The following is a 21350-nucleotide window of genomic DNA, read 5'->3' as shown; positions in this document are numbered from 1 at the left end:
TATGTGACATAGAGCATGTGTTACAGCATACAGTATAGTATAGAGTATATGTGACATAGAGTATGTGTTACAGCATACAGTATAGTATAGAGTATATGTGACATAGAGTATGTGTTACAGCATACAGTATAGTATAGAGTATATGTGACATAGAGTATGTGTTACAGCATACAGTATAGTATAGAGTATATGACATAGAGTATGTGTTACAGCATACAGTATAGTATAGAGTATATGTGACATAGAGTATGTGTTACAGCATACAGTATAGTATAGAGTATATGTGACATAGAGTATGTGTTACAGCATACAGTATAGTATAGAGTATATGTGACATAGAGCATGTGTTACAGCATACAGTATAGTATAGAGTATATGTGACATAGAGTATGTGTTACAGCATACAGTATAGTATAGAGTATATGTGACATAGAGTATGTGTTATACCATACAGTATAGTATAGAGTATATGTGACATAGAGTATGTGTTACAGCATACAGTATAGTATAGAGTATATGTGACATAGAGTATGTGTTACAGCATACAGTATAGTATAGAATATATGTGACATAGAGTATGTGTTACAGCATACAGTATAGTATAGAGTATATGTGACATAGAGTATGTGTTACAGCATACAGTATAGTATAGAGTATGTGTTACAGCATACAGTATAGTATAGAGTATATGACATAGAGTATGTGTTACAGCATACAGTATAGTATAGAGTATATGTGACATAGAGTATGTGTTACAGCATACAGTATAGTATAGAGTATATGTGACATAGAGGTGTTAGAGGTGTTAGAGGTGTTAGTGAGGCCAGCAGGGGGCGCTCACCCTGTGGTCTGTGTGGGTCCTAATGCCCCAGTGTAGTGACGGGGACACTATACTGCCAAAGAGCGCCGTCCTTCGGATGAGACGTTAAACCGAGGTCCTGACTCTCTGTGGTCATTAAAAATCCCAGGATGTCTTTCGAAAGAGTAGGGGTGTAATCCCGGCATCCTGGCCAAATTTGCCCAGTGGCCTCTGTCCATCATGGCCTCCTAATCATCCTCCTATATATATATATACTAATTGGCTTCATCACTGTCTCCTCTCCACCAGTAAGCTGGTGTGTGGTGGGCGTTCTGGCGCAATATGGCTGCCGTCGCATCATCCAGGTGGATGCTGCACATTGGTGGTGGTTGAGGAGATTCCCCCTTCTATGTAAAGCGCTTTGGGTGTCCAGAAAAGCGCTATATAAATGTAATGAATTATTAATTATTATTATTATTATAGAGCATGTGTTACAGCATACAGTATAGTATAGAGTATATGTGACATAGAGTATGTGTTACAGCATACAGTATAGTATAGAGTATATGTGACATAGAGTATGTGTTACAGCATACAGTATAGTATAGAGTATATGTGACATAGAGCATGTGTTACAGCATACAGTATAGTATAGAGTATATGTGACATAGAGTATGTGTTACAGCATACAGTATAGTGTAGAGTATATGTGACATAGAGTATGTGTTACAGCATACAGTATAGTATAGAGTATGTACATAGAGTATGTGTTATAGCATAGTCTCTATGGGATTGACAGGAAGAACGAAAGACCCGGCCGAACCCGAAGACTCGAGAGATGAACTGATCATTTCTGTTTCCGGTACAGAACCTCGGTAGTCCCGAGTCATATTAAAGATTCGTTCATGAACGACACATCGCTACTATACATTTATTTTTTGCACTTGTATCACATATTCATTTTCTTAATAATTTGAAGTAAAAACTTCTTTATTGTGGTTAGTGCAAATTATTTTTTGTTTTTTATTTAAATAATAAAACAGCACATCCATAGTTAATCTTTTCAGAGTTAAGTTACTTTGTTTGTTTCATCCGACAGGAGTGATGATCAGTGGGTTTAAGTTTTTACCTTCAACATTAAACCACGGGCTGAAAAATGGATAGAGTTTGTCAGTGAAAGTCTGACCAGTGAAAGAGTAGATATGAGATCTGGACTCCACGTCATAAAAAGAGACCAGACCCTCCTCATAATCCACAAACACACCAACCTTCTCAGGTTTCACTCTCAGAGATAAAGAGACAGATGGATCATCAAAAACTACATATCGATCCTCTTCCATCAGAATCAGAGTCCAGACTCCATCCTCAGGACTCAGTGTGAACTCCCCCTCCTTCCTGTTAATGGATTCTCTGGCCACTCCTAAATCCCACTGAGTCTTTCCCTTCACCTGCACCTCATAGTAAAATCTCCCTGAACTGAATCCCTGCTTTGCCAGAACATAAGGACCCACATCAAATCTCTTTGGGTTTTCTGGGACGTCCTGCTCAATGTCTCCATCACTGACTTGTTTTCCATCATCAGACAGGATGAGATGTGGATTCGCTGTATCAGGATCCAGAGTCACATCCACTGAGAGAGATCAGACATTATCAATCAACTTCAGAACAAACATTTTCATGTGTACATTATAAACAAAAGTACTGTGAGTGTGTTAGTGTCAGTCACAACTGTACCTGCAAACTTCTGCACAAACTTCAACCCTGTGAACACAGATGACAATATAATGATGGATTATTTATAGCAATAAACAGTGAGTTTCATCATGGAAATGTTGATCGTCCATCAGTTTGTTAAAACAAAATGCAGAATGTTATTGCAGTAAATATACGTACAATGGAGATCTATGACATTTACATTTATTCATTTAGCTGACGCTTTTATCCAAAGCGACTTACAAATGAGAAACAATAGAAGCAATTAAACTAGCAGTAGGCCAACATTATTTAAGTGCTATGACCCTTCACAGTACAATCCAACGAAATATATATATATATAATTTTTTTTTCTTTTTTTTTTCTTTTTTTAAGAATAGATAAGAAAGTGTTAGTAGTATTGGATCAAGTGCTCAAGTGTTGGTGAAAAAGATACGTCTTCAGCAGTTTCTTAAAAAGAAGACAATCATATGATTGTCTTATGAGACATAACAGATGGTTTAAAAGCAGAAATGTCAAGTTGTATTTTTATTAAACCTGTAATAATAATTATTCAGTGTAAAAAAAAAAGTGTTATTGTTTGTCTATGTTGTCCTTCTGAGGTGTGAAACCTTTTAGTCAGTTTATTTTGTAGTCAGACTTCTGGTTGTGTGTCAGTGACGGGATCTCTGTGCTCACCGCGTGCGTTTTGTTTGCTCGTTTGTCTGCTTGTTTTAGATCTTAAGTTTGTTTTGAACAGTTCTTTTGGTTTGATGTGGATTACACTTGCTGGAAACGACATTTGACCCTTTATTCTGCCATGAATTTCACACCACTATGATATTATTTTGCCTTACGACATTCGTGCCTGGGAATAACGGCTGAACAGAGCAACACAACACCTGAGCACCTGTTGTCTTTACGCCGTATTGTTTTGCAGTCCAGCGGCATGACGGATGGCTGAAGTGTGAAAGAGAGGAAAAAGTGGAGGTGTGTGTGAGACACGACTCTGGAAACACTGGATCAGGTTTCCTTTGCCCATCATTACCATCAAACCTGCGTTCGGTAATGAACTTATGCTAAGAGCTGAACATGATTGTGAATTCAGGCCTTGTCCTCACTAATACGGTTTCGTTTGAAAACATATTTTTCTCTCTGTTTTGGCCTTCCGTCCACTGAGACAATGTTTTTAGCAGAGGTGTCAAAAGTATTCACATTCATTACTCAAGTAGAAGTACAGATACTAGGGTTTAAAATGACTTCTGTAGAAGTTGAAGTATCAACTCAAGCTTTTTACTCAAGTAAAAGTGTAAAAGTACTGGATTTTAAAACTACCTAAAGTATAAAAGTAAAAGTAATGCAAGGCAAAAAATGCCATTAAGGACAAAAACTTAGACCGTGCCAAAGGGGCCTATAGTGCATCCCCAAAAAAAAATTCTAAGACCATAATGACTATAATGTTATATATATTAAAATGTAAATGTTGAAAAACTTGTGAGGCACTAGGCTACCTGTTTCAGCCGCATATAAGGATTTTGGATATTGCCATCTTTGTGTGGATATTTTGACACAATGGTTGCGCGCGCACACACACACACACACACTCTCTCCTCTCTCTCTCTCTCACACACACTCTCTCTCTCTCTCCTCTCTCTCTCTCACACACACACGCACGCACGCACTCTCTCACTCACACACACACACTCTCTCTCTTCTCTCACACACTCTCTCTCTTCTCTCTCACACACACACACACACACACACTCTCTCTCTCACACACACACACACTCTCTCTCTCTCACACACTCACACACACACACTCTCTCTCTCTTTCTCTCTCTCTCACACACACACACACACACACTCAGTCTCCCTCTCACACACGCACACACTCTCTCTCTCTCACACACAGACGCGCGCACGCACATACACACTAACGATTATGTTTGCCACTTATTCCACGATTGTCATACAGTAGGCAATATTGTAAAAACGGCTGTCCCCAAAGCAATATTTGACGCGATTTGCCCCGTATTCTTGAGCACAAAACTGTTAATTTCTCCCTCGCTTACCGCATCTACAGTAGGTTTCCTTCGGAGGAGTTTTGCCGCTTCGCAGTTCGCACAACCAAATGTAACTACAGCGCCGCGCGGACAGCCTCTCACAAGTTAGAAAGAAAACACAAAGCCAATCAGTTTAGCGATGTGTGTTCAGGAGGCGGGACTCAGATCTATCGTATAATTGCCCATTTTTTGAACGACGACAAGCCGGAATGAAAACAAGCGGGAATGAAAACAAGCAGAAATGAAATAGGAGTAACGAGGCTATTTTTAAAATGTAAGGAGTAGAAAGTACAGATAATTGCGTGAAAATGTAAGGAGTAGAAGTAAAAAGTCGGCTGAAAAATAATTACTCCAGTAAAGTATAGATACCCAAATTTTCTACTTAAGTAATGTAACGAAGTATTTGTACTTCGTTACTTGACACCTCTGGTTTTTAGCAATACAAATTATGCTTTTTTAAAACGCTCTCCAAATTGGATACATTTGAAAACGCAGTTTTCGCGTTGTAGTTTGGACTGTCAAAACGGAGGTATTTGAAAACGATGACGTAAGTTTAGTCATGTGACACATATTGAACCCATAGATATTCATGTTTATACCGGTATTGTGCCCGTTATGTGCTATTCACTTTCACACAGTTGCTAAAATGTTTCTTTGCATTCAAAGTAGGGTGCATTCAACCCTGTGCCATGGGTTTGCAACAATACGAGCATACCGACACAAGCTTAGATCACTTAAATCCATCGGAGGGCTGTGTGTGTTTGCTTACAATAGCTGGGCCACACAATGTACGAGAGGAAGTGTGCACACCGGACTTTGAGATTTTAACTATTTTTAGTTTCTAGATTTTACTAGGCCATTTTATCTCTCACGGAAGATTGGCAATATCACGGTCAGATTTACTAATGTACTCGGACCGAACGTTGATGCTGCAGGCGAGAGAACAGCGAAGATGATGCACTCGCTCTGCAGGTCAGCCTGTTTTAATTATTGTAGACTTTAATTTATGTGACTGTCCCACTCGTTTAAACTGGACTACTGTATTACGTTGTATATCAAATTTTGATAGATTCAGAAGATATTGTCTGAAACTGAAAATTTCCCCAAATTGTTTTCCCCCAAGCTTGTCATTGTTAACAAGCTCTCAATAACAAGGCCAGTCATTTGACCTCCACTTTGGCGTCATTACTAGATCCACTGCAGTTCACATTACATATAAGAGAGACAGATGATGTTGTGCTAACCCTGCTTAATACAGTTACTAAACATCTTATGCATCCTAAATGATATGCCAGAGTTTTATTCATAGATTTTAGCTCCGCTTTTAATTCAATGAAGACACACATTCTGCTGAAAATGCTGATTGATCTCAATATTAACACAGGGTTATTGGTCCACAACGCTGCGTTCTCTCCCCTGTTCTTTTTTCTCTTTTAACAAAGGACTTTTTGATCAATGAGAAACACTTATGCTGATGACACGGCCTTAGAAAACACAACCCCCTCAGCTGATGCTGCCTGTCTGACTCACATTAAGGCCCTTGAAACATAGTGTTGCTCTAGCCTGTTAAAAATTAATGTTGCCAAGACAAAGGAATTAATCTGAATTGAAACAAACTATATTGTTAAAAGCTATATAAATTAAGGTGACTTGACTTGAATTAGGGTGCTTTCACACCTGCCTCATTTAGTTGGGTTGAATCGCACGAGTTCGTTCTCCCCATTGGTGCGTTTGGTTTGGGCCGGTGTGAATGCAGCAATCACACTCGGGTGCGCACCAAAACTCTGGAGCGGTTCGTTTGTGGTGAGAACGTGATCCTACAAAGTAAAATTTTTCGCCCTTGGTCAACTACATATGTGAAAGCACCCTTAATTATTTTCACAGAACAAGATATGATAATTGAGCTAGTTTCACTTAATGGCCAACATGTTGAAATTGTGGAAAACTTATATCTTGGAACAATTCTGGACTCCCAGGTGAGCTTCTCTGGAAATACAGAGTATGTAGATGTTTTATGTGTTGGTGAGCCATAGACAAATTTCCACTCCGGTGGACAATAAAGATATTTAAATTTAAATAAAGTTTATACAAGCATAGTTACATATGTCACTAAAGTTCACATAATGCTTCTTTAAAGCTGCAGTCCATAACTTTTGGGGCTTTAGCGGTTAATAAACAGACCTGCATGCGCCTTGCGGGAGAACGGAAGGACACAGGCGGGCGCTGCACAGTGGCGACCAGCAGTACAGGCTGTCTGTCTCGTTCTTTTGTTTGTTTGATTAGTTATTTGTTGCGATCATTTTCGGTACAAACCATCCTTAGATGCACTGTCTTACAAGATCGTTACCATAAGTCATTATGAGTCGCGTATGGGAGCTGGCTTTGATAGTCGGGTCGATATTGTTTGTTATCAGCGTGGCATGTGAACCGGCCAGCAACGCGGAGTCACATGTACGCTACAACAGAGACTTTCTCTTAACTGAGCGCCTACGCGGGCTACTGTAATTATACCGATGTAAACATACCCACAGAGATAATATGAACTTTCAATGACAAGGAACACAAGAGAAAACGAGGGAAGAGGGGAGAAGTGCGCCAAAGACTCAGGAAGAGGAAAACAAAAGTTCCTCTTCCAACTATCATTCTCTCAAACGTCCAATCGATAAAAAGAAAAGCAGACGAGCTGCAAGCAAACACTCGTAACCTGCATGAATACAGGGAAGCCTGTGTCTTAGCCTTCTCTGAAACTTGGCTTAATGATTCTGTGCCAGACTCCGAAGTTTGTCCTGACGTTTCTATGCGACCCTCCTATCTTCCCCTGTTGTCTATATACATTCAAGAGCAGACATAAACAAGGCAGCAGACATTATTTTTAATATCACCCAAGAATTGGATGAAATCTCACCAGATGCGCTCAAGTTTATAATGGGGGACTTTAATAACTTTACCCTCAAAAAACTCTGTCTACCTATTCGCAGTATGTCACCTGTCCAACACAAAAAAATGAAATCATTGACTTATGCTACGGCTTGTAGTAGCAATTTGAATCTTTTATTTCTTATTTTGTTTTCTCAATGATTTAACATATGAATGACGTGTTCTGTATTTGGAATTCTCCTGTTGTAACGTTGCTTAGAAGACCCGAGGCTAGGGAGGGGTTAATGCAACCATAGGGGGTCCTGAGTTCCTGCCTTTTGGGGTGGGTGTTTAAAGAATGCCTTTGATGAGAACATTATAAGACTCCAGAAAGAACACCTATCTTGGTCTCACTCTGCCTGCATACTGGGCTGTTAGGGTTGGTGGGTTTCACCCTCACCCTGCAGCTGGCCTGTGTGGCTAGAATGGGAACTATTCTGCAGAATAAATGTATATTTTCTTTTAAATACAATTTGAATATTGACGTCTCTTTTGCCTGAGAATGCTGCGTTTGTTAAATATTGTTTTGCCACAACAGGCTCCATCCCCAAGGCATACTCATCCAGTGCCAGGGCCCCCCTGGGTGGCTCAGATCACAACACCGTCCTTCTAAGACCCACTTATAAACAGGTTTTGAAAAGGGTTAAGCCTGTGGAAAAGCATATCCAGGTGTGGGATGAGGACAGTGTAGAGACGTTGAAAGGATGCCTGGAGTGTACAATCTGGACCATCTTCGAGGACTCTTCAGCTGACTTGCACGATCAGACAGAAGCTGTCTCAGGCTATATGTGACCCGCCACGGAAAGTAAGGACACAAGTCGGCAGCACAACTTTTGAGCAAAATGAGAAAGAAGCGTTTTTTTTTCAAAACTGGTGATTTTTGCTTTTTTGCAGAATCTGTTAGTTGAGATCACGAAGAAGCCTCTCCATGTTTTAGATATCAATATTGGCATATTTAAAATCGTACATTTTTAGGTTGAAATCGGCTTGTTTTGTGAGATTCTAGCTCGCAGTAGGGGGCGTGTCATTGTCTGTGTGTATTTCCATACTGGATAAGCCGGCTTTTGTTTCTTTTGTTATTGCCCCCGCCCTCCAAGGTAACAGCGTGGTAGGACTGGGCGATATAATATCGATATAAAAAATATATTGATATATTTTTTAAATGGGATATGGAATTAGACCATATCGCATCGATATAGTTCAAAGTTGCGCTGTGATACTTGCTGCAAGCAAGCTGCTGCGTGCTTTTGTAGCAGTCTGCGTCTCAACAGCCCAGTGTACAACGCGACAAATACTCACATTAAATGTTTACGCAGAGGAACAGGACACTGCAGTTCTCAAAAGTTCAATATTTGCATGTGCTTTAAAGCCTTGCCGGTTAAACATGTCATTCGCTGCTGAAGCGCTGTTCTAATGCGCTTTTCTGCGCGCAAACAGCCGACGCGCGCATGCACTAAAAGCCTGTCTAACAGCGCCTGGATACTGGACTAAGTTATCTTTCGAGTCTTTTTGAGCTAATACTGTCAAATACACTCAAGGTTTACATAAAGAAAGTTGGTTATGTCTAAATTGAGAGAAATCTGCGTGTCATATTATGCGTACATATTAGACGCGTTGCTTTCAGGTCTTAAAGAGACAGTAGCCCTAATAGTAAACATGCAGCCGCTTGTCCTTAAAGGGATTGTTCACCCAAAAATAAACATTTAGTCATTCTTTACTCTAATGTTGTTCCAAACCTGTATTCATTTATTTCTTGTGCTGAACACAAAATAAGATATTTGGAAGAATGTGGGTAACCAGACAGTAGCTGGTCCCCATTGACTTCCATAGGAAATAAATATAGAAGTCACTGGGGAACATCAACTGTTTGGTTACCCACATTCTTCCAAATAACTTCAACAGAATAAAGAAACATATTCAGGTTTAAAACAACTTGAGAGAGTAAATGATGACAATTAACTAAACATTTGGGGAGAACTATCCATTTAATGTTAATAAAACAACATGTGCTTTACAGCTTTACAGGGGGAGCTTTACAGGGGGTATGGCTTATCTAAATGAGATGTAAATGAGCCCTATTGTCACTCCCAGCAGCAGAAAGGTGAGAACTGCTCAATCTTTAGAGGCAGATTTTTCCACTTTGAATTTTTTTGAGTGCCTACCTTCAAATGGCCACAACTTCTCCAAATATTATCAGATTACCATGTGTTACACATCGTTGGAAAGCTTGGAGACTACACTTTCAGAATCTATGAATAACTCAAAATGCTCCAGAACCGACTTGTGTCCCTACTTTCCGTGACCGGTCACATATAGACTTTTGTGTGAGTGCGGTCATTCCAACAAAGACCATCAAGGTGTACCCAAACAATAAACCACATCAGTGTGCGTGTATAAATAGGTTAAGTGCTCTGCGGCGGCGTGAAGCCCTCATCGTGTGAAGACCGAAGAGTGTAAAGACCAACAACTCTACCTGTGCGACTCCACCGAGTAAGGACACTTACAAGGCACTTGAGTAGTAATTTCTCGTTATTTGTTTTATCGTTTCCTCTCTTTTCTAATAAACTTTCACCTGATCTTTCTATTTGTGAGCTCTTACACCATGTGTCTTCTAATCCCTACTATTACTAACATCCGTAAATCCAATGCCACACGTCAGAGGCATTACAATCCTAACAACCTGCGAACTCTTCCAATGTCTTCTAGTACCATTTTCTCTTTTCCTATTGCTCTCTGGAATTGCCAATCTGCAGTAAACAAAGCGGATTTCATTACATCTATTTCTAGTCATTTAGGTCTCAGACTTCTGGCCCTGACTGAGACCTGGATCAGACCAGAGGACACTGCCACATTGGCTGCCCTCTCCACTAAATTCACTTTCTCACACACCCCTCGCCTGACTGGAAGGGGTGGAGGTACTGGTCTGCTCATCTCAAACGATTGGAAATGTAATCATTTACCACCTATGTGTAACAACAGCTCATTTGAATCACATTCTATTACCATCACTAGTCCCATTAAAATCCATTGTGTAGTTGTATATCGTCCCCCAGGTCAGCTTGGCAGTTTCTTAGAAGAGCTTGATGTACTACTCTCATCCTTCCCCGAGGATGGTACTCCTCTCATAGTTCTTGGAGACTTCAGCATTCACCTTGAAAAACCTCAAGCTGCTGATTTCCACACTCTGCTTGCCTCATTCGACCTCAAGCAAGTATCTACTGCGGCTACTCATAAATCAGGAAACAAACTGGACCTTATTTACACGCGCTACTGCTCCACTGACCATACACTGGTCACTCCACACCACACTTCAGATCACTTCCTCCTCACTCTCAACCTCAACCTGCCCCAGAACACAACACACACTCCTCCAAAGGTCACCTTTCGGCGGAATCTACGCTCACTCTCACCCTCTCGTCTATCCTCTTTGGTCTCATCCACACTTCCTCCTCCAGACCAGCTCTCAGCACTAGATACTAACAATGCAACTGATACTCTTCCTCCTCACTCTCAACCTCAACCTGCCCCAGAACACAACACACACTCCTCCAAAGGTCACCTTTCGGCGGAATCTACGCTCACTCTCACCCTCTCGTCTATCCTCTTTGGTCTCATCCACACTTCCTCCTCCAGACCAGCTCTCAGCACTAGATACTAACAATGCAACTGATACTCTTTTCTCCACTTTAACATCCTGCTTGGACAACTTTTGCCCTCTCTCCATCAGGCCAGCCCGCGCCACACCCTCTGCCCCCTGGTTATCTGACGTTCTCCGTGAACATCGTTCGAAACTCAGGGGTGCAGAGAGGAAGTGGCGCAAATCCAAAGATCCTACTGACCTTGGTCTTTATCAATCCCTCCTCTCTTCCTTCTCTGCTAACATATCTACTGCTAAAACTACTTACTATGACAACAAAATTAACAATCTTCTGACTCTCACATGCTCTTCAAAACCTTCTCCTCTCTTCTTAACCCTCCTCCTCCTCCTCCTTCGTCAACCCTAACAGCTGACGATTTTGCAACATTCTTCATAAATAAAACATCCACCATCAGCGGTCAATTTACCAATCCACAAACTAACACACACATTTTACCAGCTAACACACACACTCTACCCTCATTCTCTTTGCTTTCAGAGACAGAAGTCTCAAAACTCCTCCTTTCCAGTTGACCTACTACCTGTTCGCTCGACCCTATTCCCACTAACCTACTTCAAGCTATTTCTTCCTCTGTTGTACCTGCACTCACACGCATCATAAACACCTCATTTCCCACAGCATTCAAGCAGGCTCGGGTAACCCCACTGCTTAAGAAACCCACTCTAAATCCAGCACATCTAGAAAACTACAGACCGGTATCCCTCCTTCCATTTGTCACAAAGACACTTGAACGAGTCATTTTCAACCAGATCTCCTCCTTTCTTACGCAGAACAACCTCTTGGACAACAATCAGTCTGACTTCAAAAGCGGACACTCAACTGAGACTGCTCTGCTCTCAGTAATCGAAGCACTGAGACTGGCAAGAGCCGCTTCCAAATCCTCAGTTCTCATCCTGCTGGATCTGTCTGCTGCCTTTGACACAGTTAACCACCAGATCCTCCTGTCAATCCTAAAGAGAAAAGGCATCTCGGGAACTGCACTCCTGTGGTTCAAGTCTTACCTCTCAGGTAGGTCCTTTAGGGTGTTGTGGAGCGGTGAGGTGTCTAAGACCCTACATCTAGCTACTGGTGTGCCTCAGGGCTCAGTGCTTGGACCACTTCTCTTCTCCATCTACATGACATCACTAGGATCTGTGATTCAGAAACATGGCTTCTCCTATCACTGCTATGCTGATGACACACAACTCTACCTCTCGTTCCAGCCTGATGATCCGACGGTAGCCGCTCGCATCTCAGCCTGCCTGACAGACATTTCCGGCTGGATGAAGGACCACCACCTTCAACTAAACCTTGCGAAGACAGAGCTACTTGTAATTCCCGGCTAACCCAGCAATTCATCACAACTTCACCATTCAGCTAGGTTCGTCATCCATAACTCCATCAAGATCAGCCAGGAACCTTGGAGTTGTAATTGATGATCAATTGAACTTCACAGACCACATTGCTAGCACTGCCACTGTCATGCAGATTTGCCTTGTACAACATCCGAAGGATCAAGCCCTTCCTATCAAAGCGTGTTACACAACTGCTTGTTCAGGCACTTGTTCTATCCAGACTAGATTATTGTAATGCTCTCCTGGCCAGTCTCCCAGCTTGCACTGTCAAACCTCTGCAAATGATCCAGAATGCTGCAGCTAGAGTGGTCTTCAACAAGCCGAAGAGAGCACACGTCACTCCCCTCCTCAAAGAATTGCACTGGTTGCCAGTTGCCGCTCGCATCAAATTCAAGTCATTGACGTTTGCCTACAGAACAACCACTGGTACTGCTCCCCTGTACCTAAACTCATTACTTCAAACTTATGTGCCATCCAGAAACTTGCGCTCTGCAAGCGAACGGCGTCTTGTGACGCCATCACAAAGAGGCACAAAATCTCTTTCTCGGACCTTTACCATGACTGCTCCCTGCTGGTGGAATGGTCTGCCTAACTCAATCAGAGCTGCTGAGTCTGTAGCCATTTTTAAAAAACTGCTGAAGACCTATCTTTTTTGACAGCACTTGATCCAGTAACACTAACTCTTTCTCCTCTATTCTATCTTTATAAAAATAAAATAAAAACTGTGTTAGATTGAACTGCGAAGGGTCATAGCACTTACATACTGTTGTCCTACTGTTAGTTTAATTGCTTCTATTGCTCTCATTTGTAAGTCGCTTTGGATAAAAGCGTCAGCTAAATGAATAAATGTAAATGTAAACCGTGGGTGACGAAAGAACTAAAGGACATACTAAATGAGAAAAAGAGAGTCTTCGCTTCAGGAAGCTTACCGAACAGAAAAGATATGCAAAAGAAGGCCAATAAGGAGATCTATAAGGCCAGGTGTCAGTACAAGGACAAGGTACAGAGTACCCTGGCTGCGGGGAATTCAAGGGCTGCATGGACTGGTATAAATTTGATGGCCAACGCCCCCTTTAAGACAGGGAAAAAGTTGATTTTATGGATGACACAGCATCCTTTGCTCTGGCCAACAACCTAAATGAACATTTTACCCGCTTTGAAATAAATGCCAGTGATAAAGGCTCTGCCTGGAAACAGATTGTGTTAAACGATGCTGGGATGTAGAGCTCTTCGATCATCAAGGAGGAGATGGTCCATCATTATATAAATTTGATAAATTAAATAAATAAATAAAAGTAATGGACTGCAGCTTTAACTGGTTATGACATGAGTTGAAGATATAACTTTAAGTGATTTTATAATGATGTGGTAATCACCAGCACATCACAGATGCTTTCAATTAATTTAACTCTTTAAAAAATAAAAGTTAGACAAATACCCTGTATTTGATATTCACATACCAGTTTGAGTGAGTTTTTCTTTAAGCTGTTTCTTCAGTTCAGTCAGAGCTATTTTCAGCACATACACATCCACATCAGAGTCACTATCAATCTCAATCCAGTTCTTGCTGTATGAAAGGCTGTACAGGGATGAGTACATCTACAGGAGGAGAGAGAAGACAATTAAATATGAATTATATTCCACATTATCACTGATGAGACAGATGTTGACAGACCTGCATGAGATGTAGATGATCTTCAGTGTGTGAGAGCTGCTCCAGCTCAGTGTTTCTCCTCTTCAGCTCAGTGATCTCCTGATGCAGATCTTTAATGAGATCTTCGGCCTGTTTCTCTGCTGCTTTCTGCTGTTCCTCCATCATCTTCAGCTCAGTGATCTCCTGATGCAGATCTTTAATGAGATCTTCGGCCTGTTTCTCTGCTGCTTTCTGCTGTTCCTCCATCATCTTCAGCTCAGTGATCTCCTGATGCAGATCTTTAATGAGATCTTCAGCCTGTTTCTCTGCTGCTTTCTGCTGTTCCTCCATCTTCAGAAGCTCTGACTGACATCTCTAAATGGAGCAGATCGGATCAGTGAAGAGCTAAACATTGAATGATTTCTCTTTATGGGCTTTTGTTTGTTCCCCGTGGGGAAAAACAGGTCAGCTTGCTTTGACAGGACAAGATTTGGTTGCAGGACATGACATCAGGATCAGGACACAAGGAATGTAAAACAACGAAATTGCACAGAACCGAAAACACAAGTAGCAGCTAATGAGAACACTTATTGCTTTCTTGTAGTGTCACCAATGCTATATTTTCCAAATGCCATAACCATTTGTTAACAAACAAGTATTCATTACTTCAATGAGCTAATTGTATCTGCATTAAATTATTATTCTTTAAATTAATGGATTTTTAGTTAACTGTGACTTTGTATATGTACATTTCTGAAATACTTAGACAGTGAGCTCTGATAACAGATCACTCTAAATTGTAATATGGACTCATGCACTTTCTTTAAAGCTGCTTTGAAATGATGTGTATTGTGAAAAGCGCTATACAAATAAACGTGAATTGAATTGAATTGTGTGAACACGTGGCGGATGAAAACTTGAGCGTGCAACACCACGAGAAAACATGCGGCTGATTTAAACATGACCTGCGTGCTACACAGAACACAACAACACATGCGGACAGAAGAGCGTACGTCCCAAGTGAACTCTAAACATCTCGGTTACATATGTAACCCTCGTTACCTGAAGGTGACCGACAAATAGAAATCTCTCTAGAGAGACCAATATACCGAGCCGGTTGACCTGGCTGCCCCAGTGGGGCACAGCAGATGTGGTGACGTCTCCGTTCCCTCCTTCAGGGAACTAAGGTTACACATGTAACAGACGTTCCCTTTCAGTCGATCACTCTCATCGTCACGTCTGTGACCGACGAATAGGAATCGCCTACCAAAGCACCACAGCTGCTGACCCCATCCAGCGTCCCTGGGTAAGCCTCCTACTCCCTCTTACCTGATGGGACAGGGCTTACACGGAGAAGAAAGGTGTGTGTCTCTTTTCGAGGTGGTCCGGAGTGAGGTCTGAGTGTGCTATGCAACACTTACATGGTTCCACGGTTGGGCAGAAGGTGTGTGACAAGGCTCCGCTGCTTAGGTGGAGAATGCTGCTGCGGAGAGGGGGCAGACGAGGGAGGGCGCCCGCCGGGGCAGGCTGTGTGAGATCGCCTCACTCTGCTTCTGGGCGGCTGAGAACTGCTGGGCAAAGCTCTCGCGCCGCCAAAGAGGCCGGAATTAAGAAACCTGACCTTGTTGGTTTCCCTCATTTTGGCCAGACACGGCCAGAGATGCTGGGGTCCATCACAATACGAAGTTCATGCAGAACTTCTGAGTCATGACCACCCTCGTGGAGGTCCTTCAGTGCCTTTGCCTGATGGACCTGCAACAACACCATGACGTGTATGGCAGAGGCGGCTTCCTCACAGGGCCTGGTAAGCCTTGCTGGTTAAATACAACGAGTGCTTACAGGCCCGGGAAGGGAGACACAGATTCCCCGCCAGGTGGAGTTAGGGCACAGTTGCATAGCAATGGCCCGTTCCATGGGGGAAATTGACGTGTAACCTTTAGCAGGCACCATCAAGGCTGGTGAGGGGGGAGGAATTACCAAGAAGGTTTCAGCCAGTAAAAGGTGCCGTCCACAAACTAGTGAGCGCCTCAGGCACCTCCGGAAAGACCGTGTACGCACCAGCACGAAGGTTCCTGCACCAAAAATTAATCGCTGTGTGGGTGGGCGGTCGTCTGTTGAGTGTGAGAGACCCCATTTCTGTGTGTGTTGTGGTGGTGTGCATGGCATTGTTTGTAACTTTGTAAGAAAAAATTACCTTCCAGCTTACGAAGATGCACGACTTTGAGCCGATTCTATCCGAGCAGGTACGTTGTCTACCATCAAGCACCCAGTTTGCACATGTCCAAATTAAATGCAAATTAAATACTTACATTTCCATAATGAGCCTACAATAGCAGAAATAAGCCTTTTTATTGAAAATAAAGATCCATGTTTAAGAAAATATTGTTGTTTAACTTAGTGCTATTCATATGTTCTCATATCCATATATTTTGTTCTAATGTCACAAGTAATAATCTCAAGGTTTACTGCTTTACACGATTCTTTGTAGTGTGGTTTTGATGAAGGTTACTAAACATAAACATCGGCTGAATCCGAAATCGCCCCCTAAACCCTCAATCACTATTCCCTAGATTAGTCCACTAATACACTTCACTTGAAGTAAATGAAAACGAGTGAGTGAATTAGGACAGCCGTTGAGCGTACATCGGTTGTACACATTATTGCAGTGTATAATGTTGGATTGAATTGGTGTACTCAATAACGTCCACTATGGTTTCAGATACAAGTCAAGTCAAGTCAAGAATATTTGTATAGCGCTTTTCACAATACAGATTGTATCAAAGCAGCTTCACAGTATTAAATTAAAATAATAATAAAACGTCCATGTTTGGTAATGCTAATCAATAGTAATATTGATTGATTCATTAAATTGAATATCCCCAACTGAGCAAGCCAAAGGCAACAGTGGCAAGGAAACGAAAAACTCCATCAGGTGACCCAATGGTGACCTAAAACTCCATCAGGTGACCTAATGGAGAAAAAAAAACTTGGGAGAACCCAGGCTCAGTCGGGGGCCAGTTCTCCTCTGGCGGTTATGAACTAGAGGCCGGATTTAACGGTAAGATTAAAACATTTATATGAATGCCTGGTTAAAGAGATGCGTCTTTAATCTAGTTTTGAACTGGGAGAGCGAGTCTGAGCAACGAACAGTATCAGGAAGGCTATTCCAGAGTTTTGGAGCTAAATGTGAGAATGCTCTCCCTCCTTTGGTGGACTTAGATATCCTAGGTATAACCAAAAGCCTCGAATTTAGCGATCTTAAAGAGCGCGATGGATTATAGGGCGATAGAAGATCCGTTAAATAAACTGGAGCTAAGTCGTTTAGGGCTTTATAAGTCAGTAACAATACCTTATAATTAATACGGAACTTTATAGGTAACCAGTGTAGAGATGATAAGATCGGTGTTATATGATCATATTTTCTTGATCTGGTAAGAACTCTAGCGGCTGCATTTGTAGATACAACTACAAATGGCTGTCCCTTCAAATAGGGCCCTTCTCAATAGTGCTCCATTTGAGGGTATAGGGGCCATTTCGGATTTAGCTGTCGTCACGGATTTAGCTGTGTCCTGATGATTTAGAGGACAATTACTCCGATTCGCACCCTGTCATTTCAAGGAATATTACAACGACAAGCGCGTCAAGTACAAACGCCTCGTCCGTTTGGGGAGAAGTGCATGGAGTCAACGGAGGCTTGCGCTGTGGAGCCGGGCGAAAGTATAAACAAGGCTTCAGAGTTCTCTCATCAAAACCCCTAATAAACAGACCGAAGTAACAGAACACTGACACTGTTTTAATGTTAAATGACCAACAGTATTATCAAGTGATGCAAACCAATTTTTGTTGTTGGTCAAAATTAGATGTTTTTAATTGAAATTTTCAGTTATGTGATTTATGTAATTCATTGACTGGGAGGAGACTAGAAGACTAGATTTTTTCCGGTTTGTATTTTCAACATATTAGGTATATGAATATAACTGAATAGGGGCGTATTTTAAAAAATAGGCTATATATGTTTATATTATTTGCAAACAGTAACCAAAAAAACATTATTTTGCTGCTCTTTTTATCTTTTTGTTTTCCCCCTAATTTATATATTTTATTTATTTATTTTAACCTCCAACCAAACTGCTAAGACCATCACATTGTTCAAGAAGCAGCTGAAGACACACGTAACCGCAAGTACCAAACCACTCACTCCTAAACCAACTTACACACTCTTGCACACTCACAGTGTATTGTTCTGGCAAGGTGATCAATGCTGCTACCAACAGGACACCCAGACCAATAATCATCCAGTTGGAAATTTGGACGGTTCGAAACGAAGTAAGGAAACGATCATTGGAGGCGAGAGTCTGCAAAAAGAGGAAGATTCAGTTCAAGCAACACTTCTCGAAGAAAGATTGCAAAGCTTGTGATAAGTTGTGGCTCAAAGTGCAAGAAGCCAAATGATTCAAATATTATTTTTTCACTCACTTTTCTCAGCTCTACTGAGTGTTTGATCTCTTGAATCTTCTTCATTCTGTCCTGGATCATCTACATACAGAGAAAAACACAGACATATTTATAACTGAATTTAGCGTTCGATCTTCTGAGAAAACAATTCTTATTTAAATAATAAATGTTAGACCCCATAAATTAAATGTCTTTTATGGCTTTTATACATATGGTTTTTAGTCCATGTCTGTCAGCTTTGAGGGTAACATTGCATTCTCAAAAATGTACAAAATTAACTTTTAGCTGATTTAGGATGCATTTCATGGGGTGTTTAAAGTGTTGTGTTTGTATCTCTTTACCTTCTTCTCTCGACTCTCCTCAATAGGAACAGTGTTGTGAGTCCTGTGTTCTCCTTCAGTGCAGGACAGACAAACACACGTCTGGTCATCTCTACAGAACAACTCCAGAGGTCTCTCATGTTTCTGGCATATATAATCCTCCAGATTCTCCACAGCATTGATCAGTGTGTGTTTCTTTAGACGTGGGACTCTGCGATGAGGCTCCAGATGAGAGTCACAGTAAGAGCTTTGACACGTCAGGCAGGTCTTCACAGCTTTCTGCTTTCTTCCATCACAGAAGTCACAGAACACCTCAGTTTCTTGATTAAGCTTCTTAAAGTGTTGCACAAGCTTTCCAAGTGTTGTATTAATCTTGAGCTCAGGTCTTCTGCTGAATGTTTCTTCACAGAATGGACAGAAGCAGGTCTGTGTGTTCGGCCAGCACTTACTCAGGCAGGTCCTGCAGAAGTTGTGTCCACATGGAGTGGTGACTGGATCAGTGAACTCTTCCAGACAGATGGAGCACTGGAGCTCCTCATTTAGTGCTGGACCTCTGGAGGATGCCATGACTGACAAAGCAATGACAATATATGGAATTTCTGAAGAGATAAATTAGGATAATGCTTAGGTAAATAAATATGTTAAGTATTTCTCCACTGATGGCCCTTCAAAAGTAGCTGTATATTCTGACAAAATATTTATTTTCCAAGTGCATGTAAATCACAAATATTTGTCGATCTGTCATCCATGGCTCATGGGCTGTGTGCACTCTTGTGCTGCTTTCCAATTCAGTTCTTTAACAAATGAAAGCTTTAGCGCAAGTTCTGCCAGGAAGACTCAATCAGCGCGCCACGTCAATCATGTGCTAACACTCACAGTATAAAAGATTGGTACTTACATTCGTCTGAGTTCGCTGACGCTGCCAATTACCTCCATCCTCCCCAACCTCCACCAAGATGGTACCTTCCCCCTCATCCTCCCCACCACCACCAGGATGGTCCCTTCCCCTTCATCCTCCCCATCACCACCAAGATGGTACCTTCCCCCTCATCATCCCCACCACCACCAGGATGGTCCCTTCCTTAACCTCCAGGGGAGTCGGCTGCGCCCCAGCCTTCGTCTTCAGGCAGGATATGCAGATTCCGCTACCCTCACATTGCTCTCTAAGGACGGGGCCTACGCCAAAGAACTTTATAAATTCATGCTTGCTGGGCTGTTAATAAATATACGCTGTTATACCAATTTATCTCCCGAGTCTTTCTGGTAGAACTAACTAACTTTTAAGCAACCACATGTATGACAGCACTTCAGCAGCTAAGTTCCTATTCAGTCTTGTAAACTGGTCTAACTTGTGGGGCAATTGTGCATTTCCCCTTCAAAAAACTGACATTAAAGTAAGTTCAATGTCATCATACTCATATTTATCTCATACAAACACCTATAAAGGTAACAAAATAAGATACTTGTTATGTTTGAAGTTAAAATAATACAGTGATCCTATTCATAAAAGTTAAACTAGTAACCACCTTTTATATTAAAGTTAGTAATTGATTGTCGTCTCTGTCCTGTAGAAGAAAAAACAAAAGATGTGTCTAGGAGAAACCGGTCTCACAACATTAGACTATCATAACACAAGTTTCTTTACATGAAAGACAACGCACAACAAAAGCTATTTTTATTTTTCATGCAAATATCCCAGAGAATCCACCACAAAATAAAATTTAATTGAATGTAGTTGAATTATGATTATGTTTCTGAAGTCTTTTAGTTGTATGACATGACAGAAGACATCAAACTTTACAGCAAACTGAATGATATAATCTGAAACTATTTTATTGTTTAAAACTACTGAACAAGCTCTTACATTTCCATCACTTACCTGAGTGAATATCAGCTGTGATCACTAGTTTCAGTGCGTGTGAATAAAGAGCTGTTCGTTTGAAGAAGCTTCCAGTTCATCTGGTTAATTTAGTTTCACCTTCACTGAATTATTTCACTCGCCTGCAGTGATGTCATGCAGTAGCTCCGCCCCTAATGAATATTGAATAGTCCATAATTCATCCCTGCTGAGTGTTTTCTAGAATGCATGTGTTGTTTTGTTTAGTTCCTCCTTTTATTACAGAAGTGGCAAATATCGAGTTATCACAGTTTTAATGTAACAATTATTTTAGTACTTAATTTAGTATATTTTGGAAAGGGCAGGTATATTGCTTAAATGCAGGCTTGGTCAGGCTAATTTCTAACTACACTCTAAAAAATGCTGGGTTGTTTCAACCCAAATTTGGGTCAAATATGGACAAACCCAGCCGTTGGGTTAATTTTTTTTTAATTAAAAATGGTAGTCCATATTTGACCCAGATTTGGGTTAAAACAACCCAGCATTTTTTAGAGTGTAGCATTTGATGTAGCCTATCCTAAAGGCATACAATTATAACTCAAAGTTATAGAAACATGTGTATAGGGAGAGAATAGAGATCGA

The 21350-nt window shown here is 41.3% G+C and overlaps 1 protein-coding gene across 5 annotated transcripts; it reads right to left on the bottom strand.

The window, feature by feature from the left end:
* Nucleotides 1-1561: 1561 nt before the first annotated feature.
* LOC306986378 (E3 ubiquitin-protein ligase TRIM39-like) lies at nucleotides 1562-20826 on the bottom strand. 5 transcript variants are annotated; one of them, XM_079589566.1, is made up of 9 exons: nucleotides 20751-20826; nucleotides 20398-20436; nucleotides 18893-19470; nucleotides 18573-18632; nucleotides 18329-18451; nucleotides 14139-14471; nucleotides 13924-14062; nucleotides 2534-2560; nucleotides 1562-2429 (listed from the first exon to the last, which is right to left on the bottom strand). In XM_079589566.1, the coding sequence occupies exons 3-9, from the start codon at nucleotides 19436-19438 to the stop codon at nucleotides 1888-1890; spliced, it is 1770 nt and encodes a 589-aa protein (XP_079445692.1). In that variant the 5' UTR covers nucleotides 19439-19470; nucleotides 20398-20436; nucleotides 20751-20826; the 3' UTR covers nucleotides 1562-1887. The 5 variants fall into 5 exon arrangements, with proteins under 5 accessions (XP_079445692.1, XP_079445693.1, XP_079445695.1 ...); XM_079589567.1 differs by having other exon boundaries at nucleotides 18893-19440; XM_079589569.1 differs by having other exon boundaries at nucleotides 14139-14216; nucleotides 18311-18451; nucleotides 20751-20804.
* Between the last annotated feature and the right edge of the window lie 524 nt (nucleotides 20827-21350).

The sequence above is a fragment of the Phoxinus phoxinus genome, assembly GCF_949152265.1.
Source record: "Phoxinus phoxinus genome assembly, chromosome: 18".
Lineage (NCBI taxonomy): Eukaryota > Metazoa > Chordata > Actinopteri > Cypriniformes > Leuciscidae > Phoxinus > Phoxinus phoxinus.
The sequence above is the reverse complement of the archived record's forward strand: the minus strand, read 5'-3'. Positions and strand labels throughout refer to the sequence as shown.

What these genes read in the sequence shown, in the direction of transcription:
- LOC306986378 (XM_079589566.1), bottom strand. Translation starts at nt 19,438, where the DNA reads ATGGCATCCTCCAGAGGTCCAGCACTAAATGAGGAGCTCCAGTGCTCC. An exon ending in CCTTGCCAGAACAATACACT is followed by an intron (nt 14,472 to 18,328) that starts GTGAGTGTGCAA and finishes TGCTCCATTTAG; the next exon opens with AGATGTCAGTCAGAGCTTCT. An exon ending in GTTTGTGCAGAAGTTTGCAG is followed by an intron (nt 2,430 to 2,533) that starts GTACAGTTGTGA and finishes GATCTCTCTCAG; the next exon opens with TGGATGTGACTCTGGATCCT.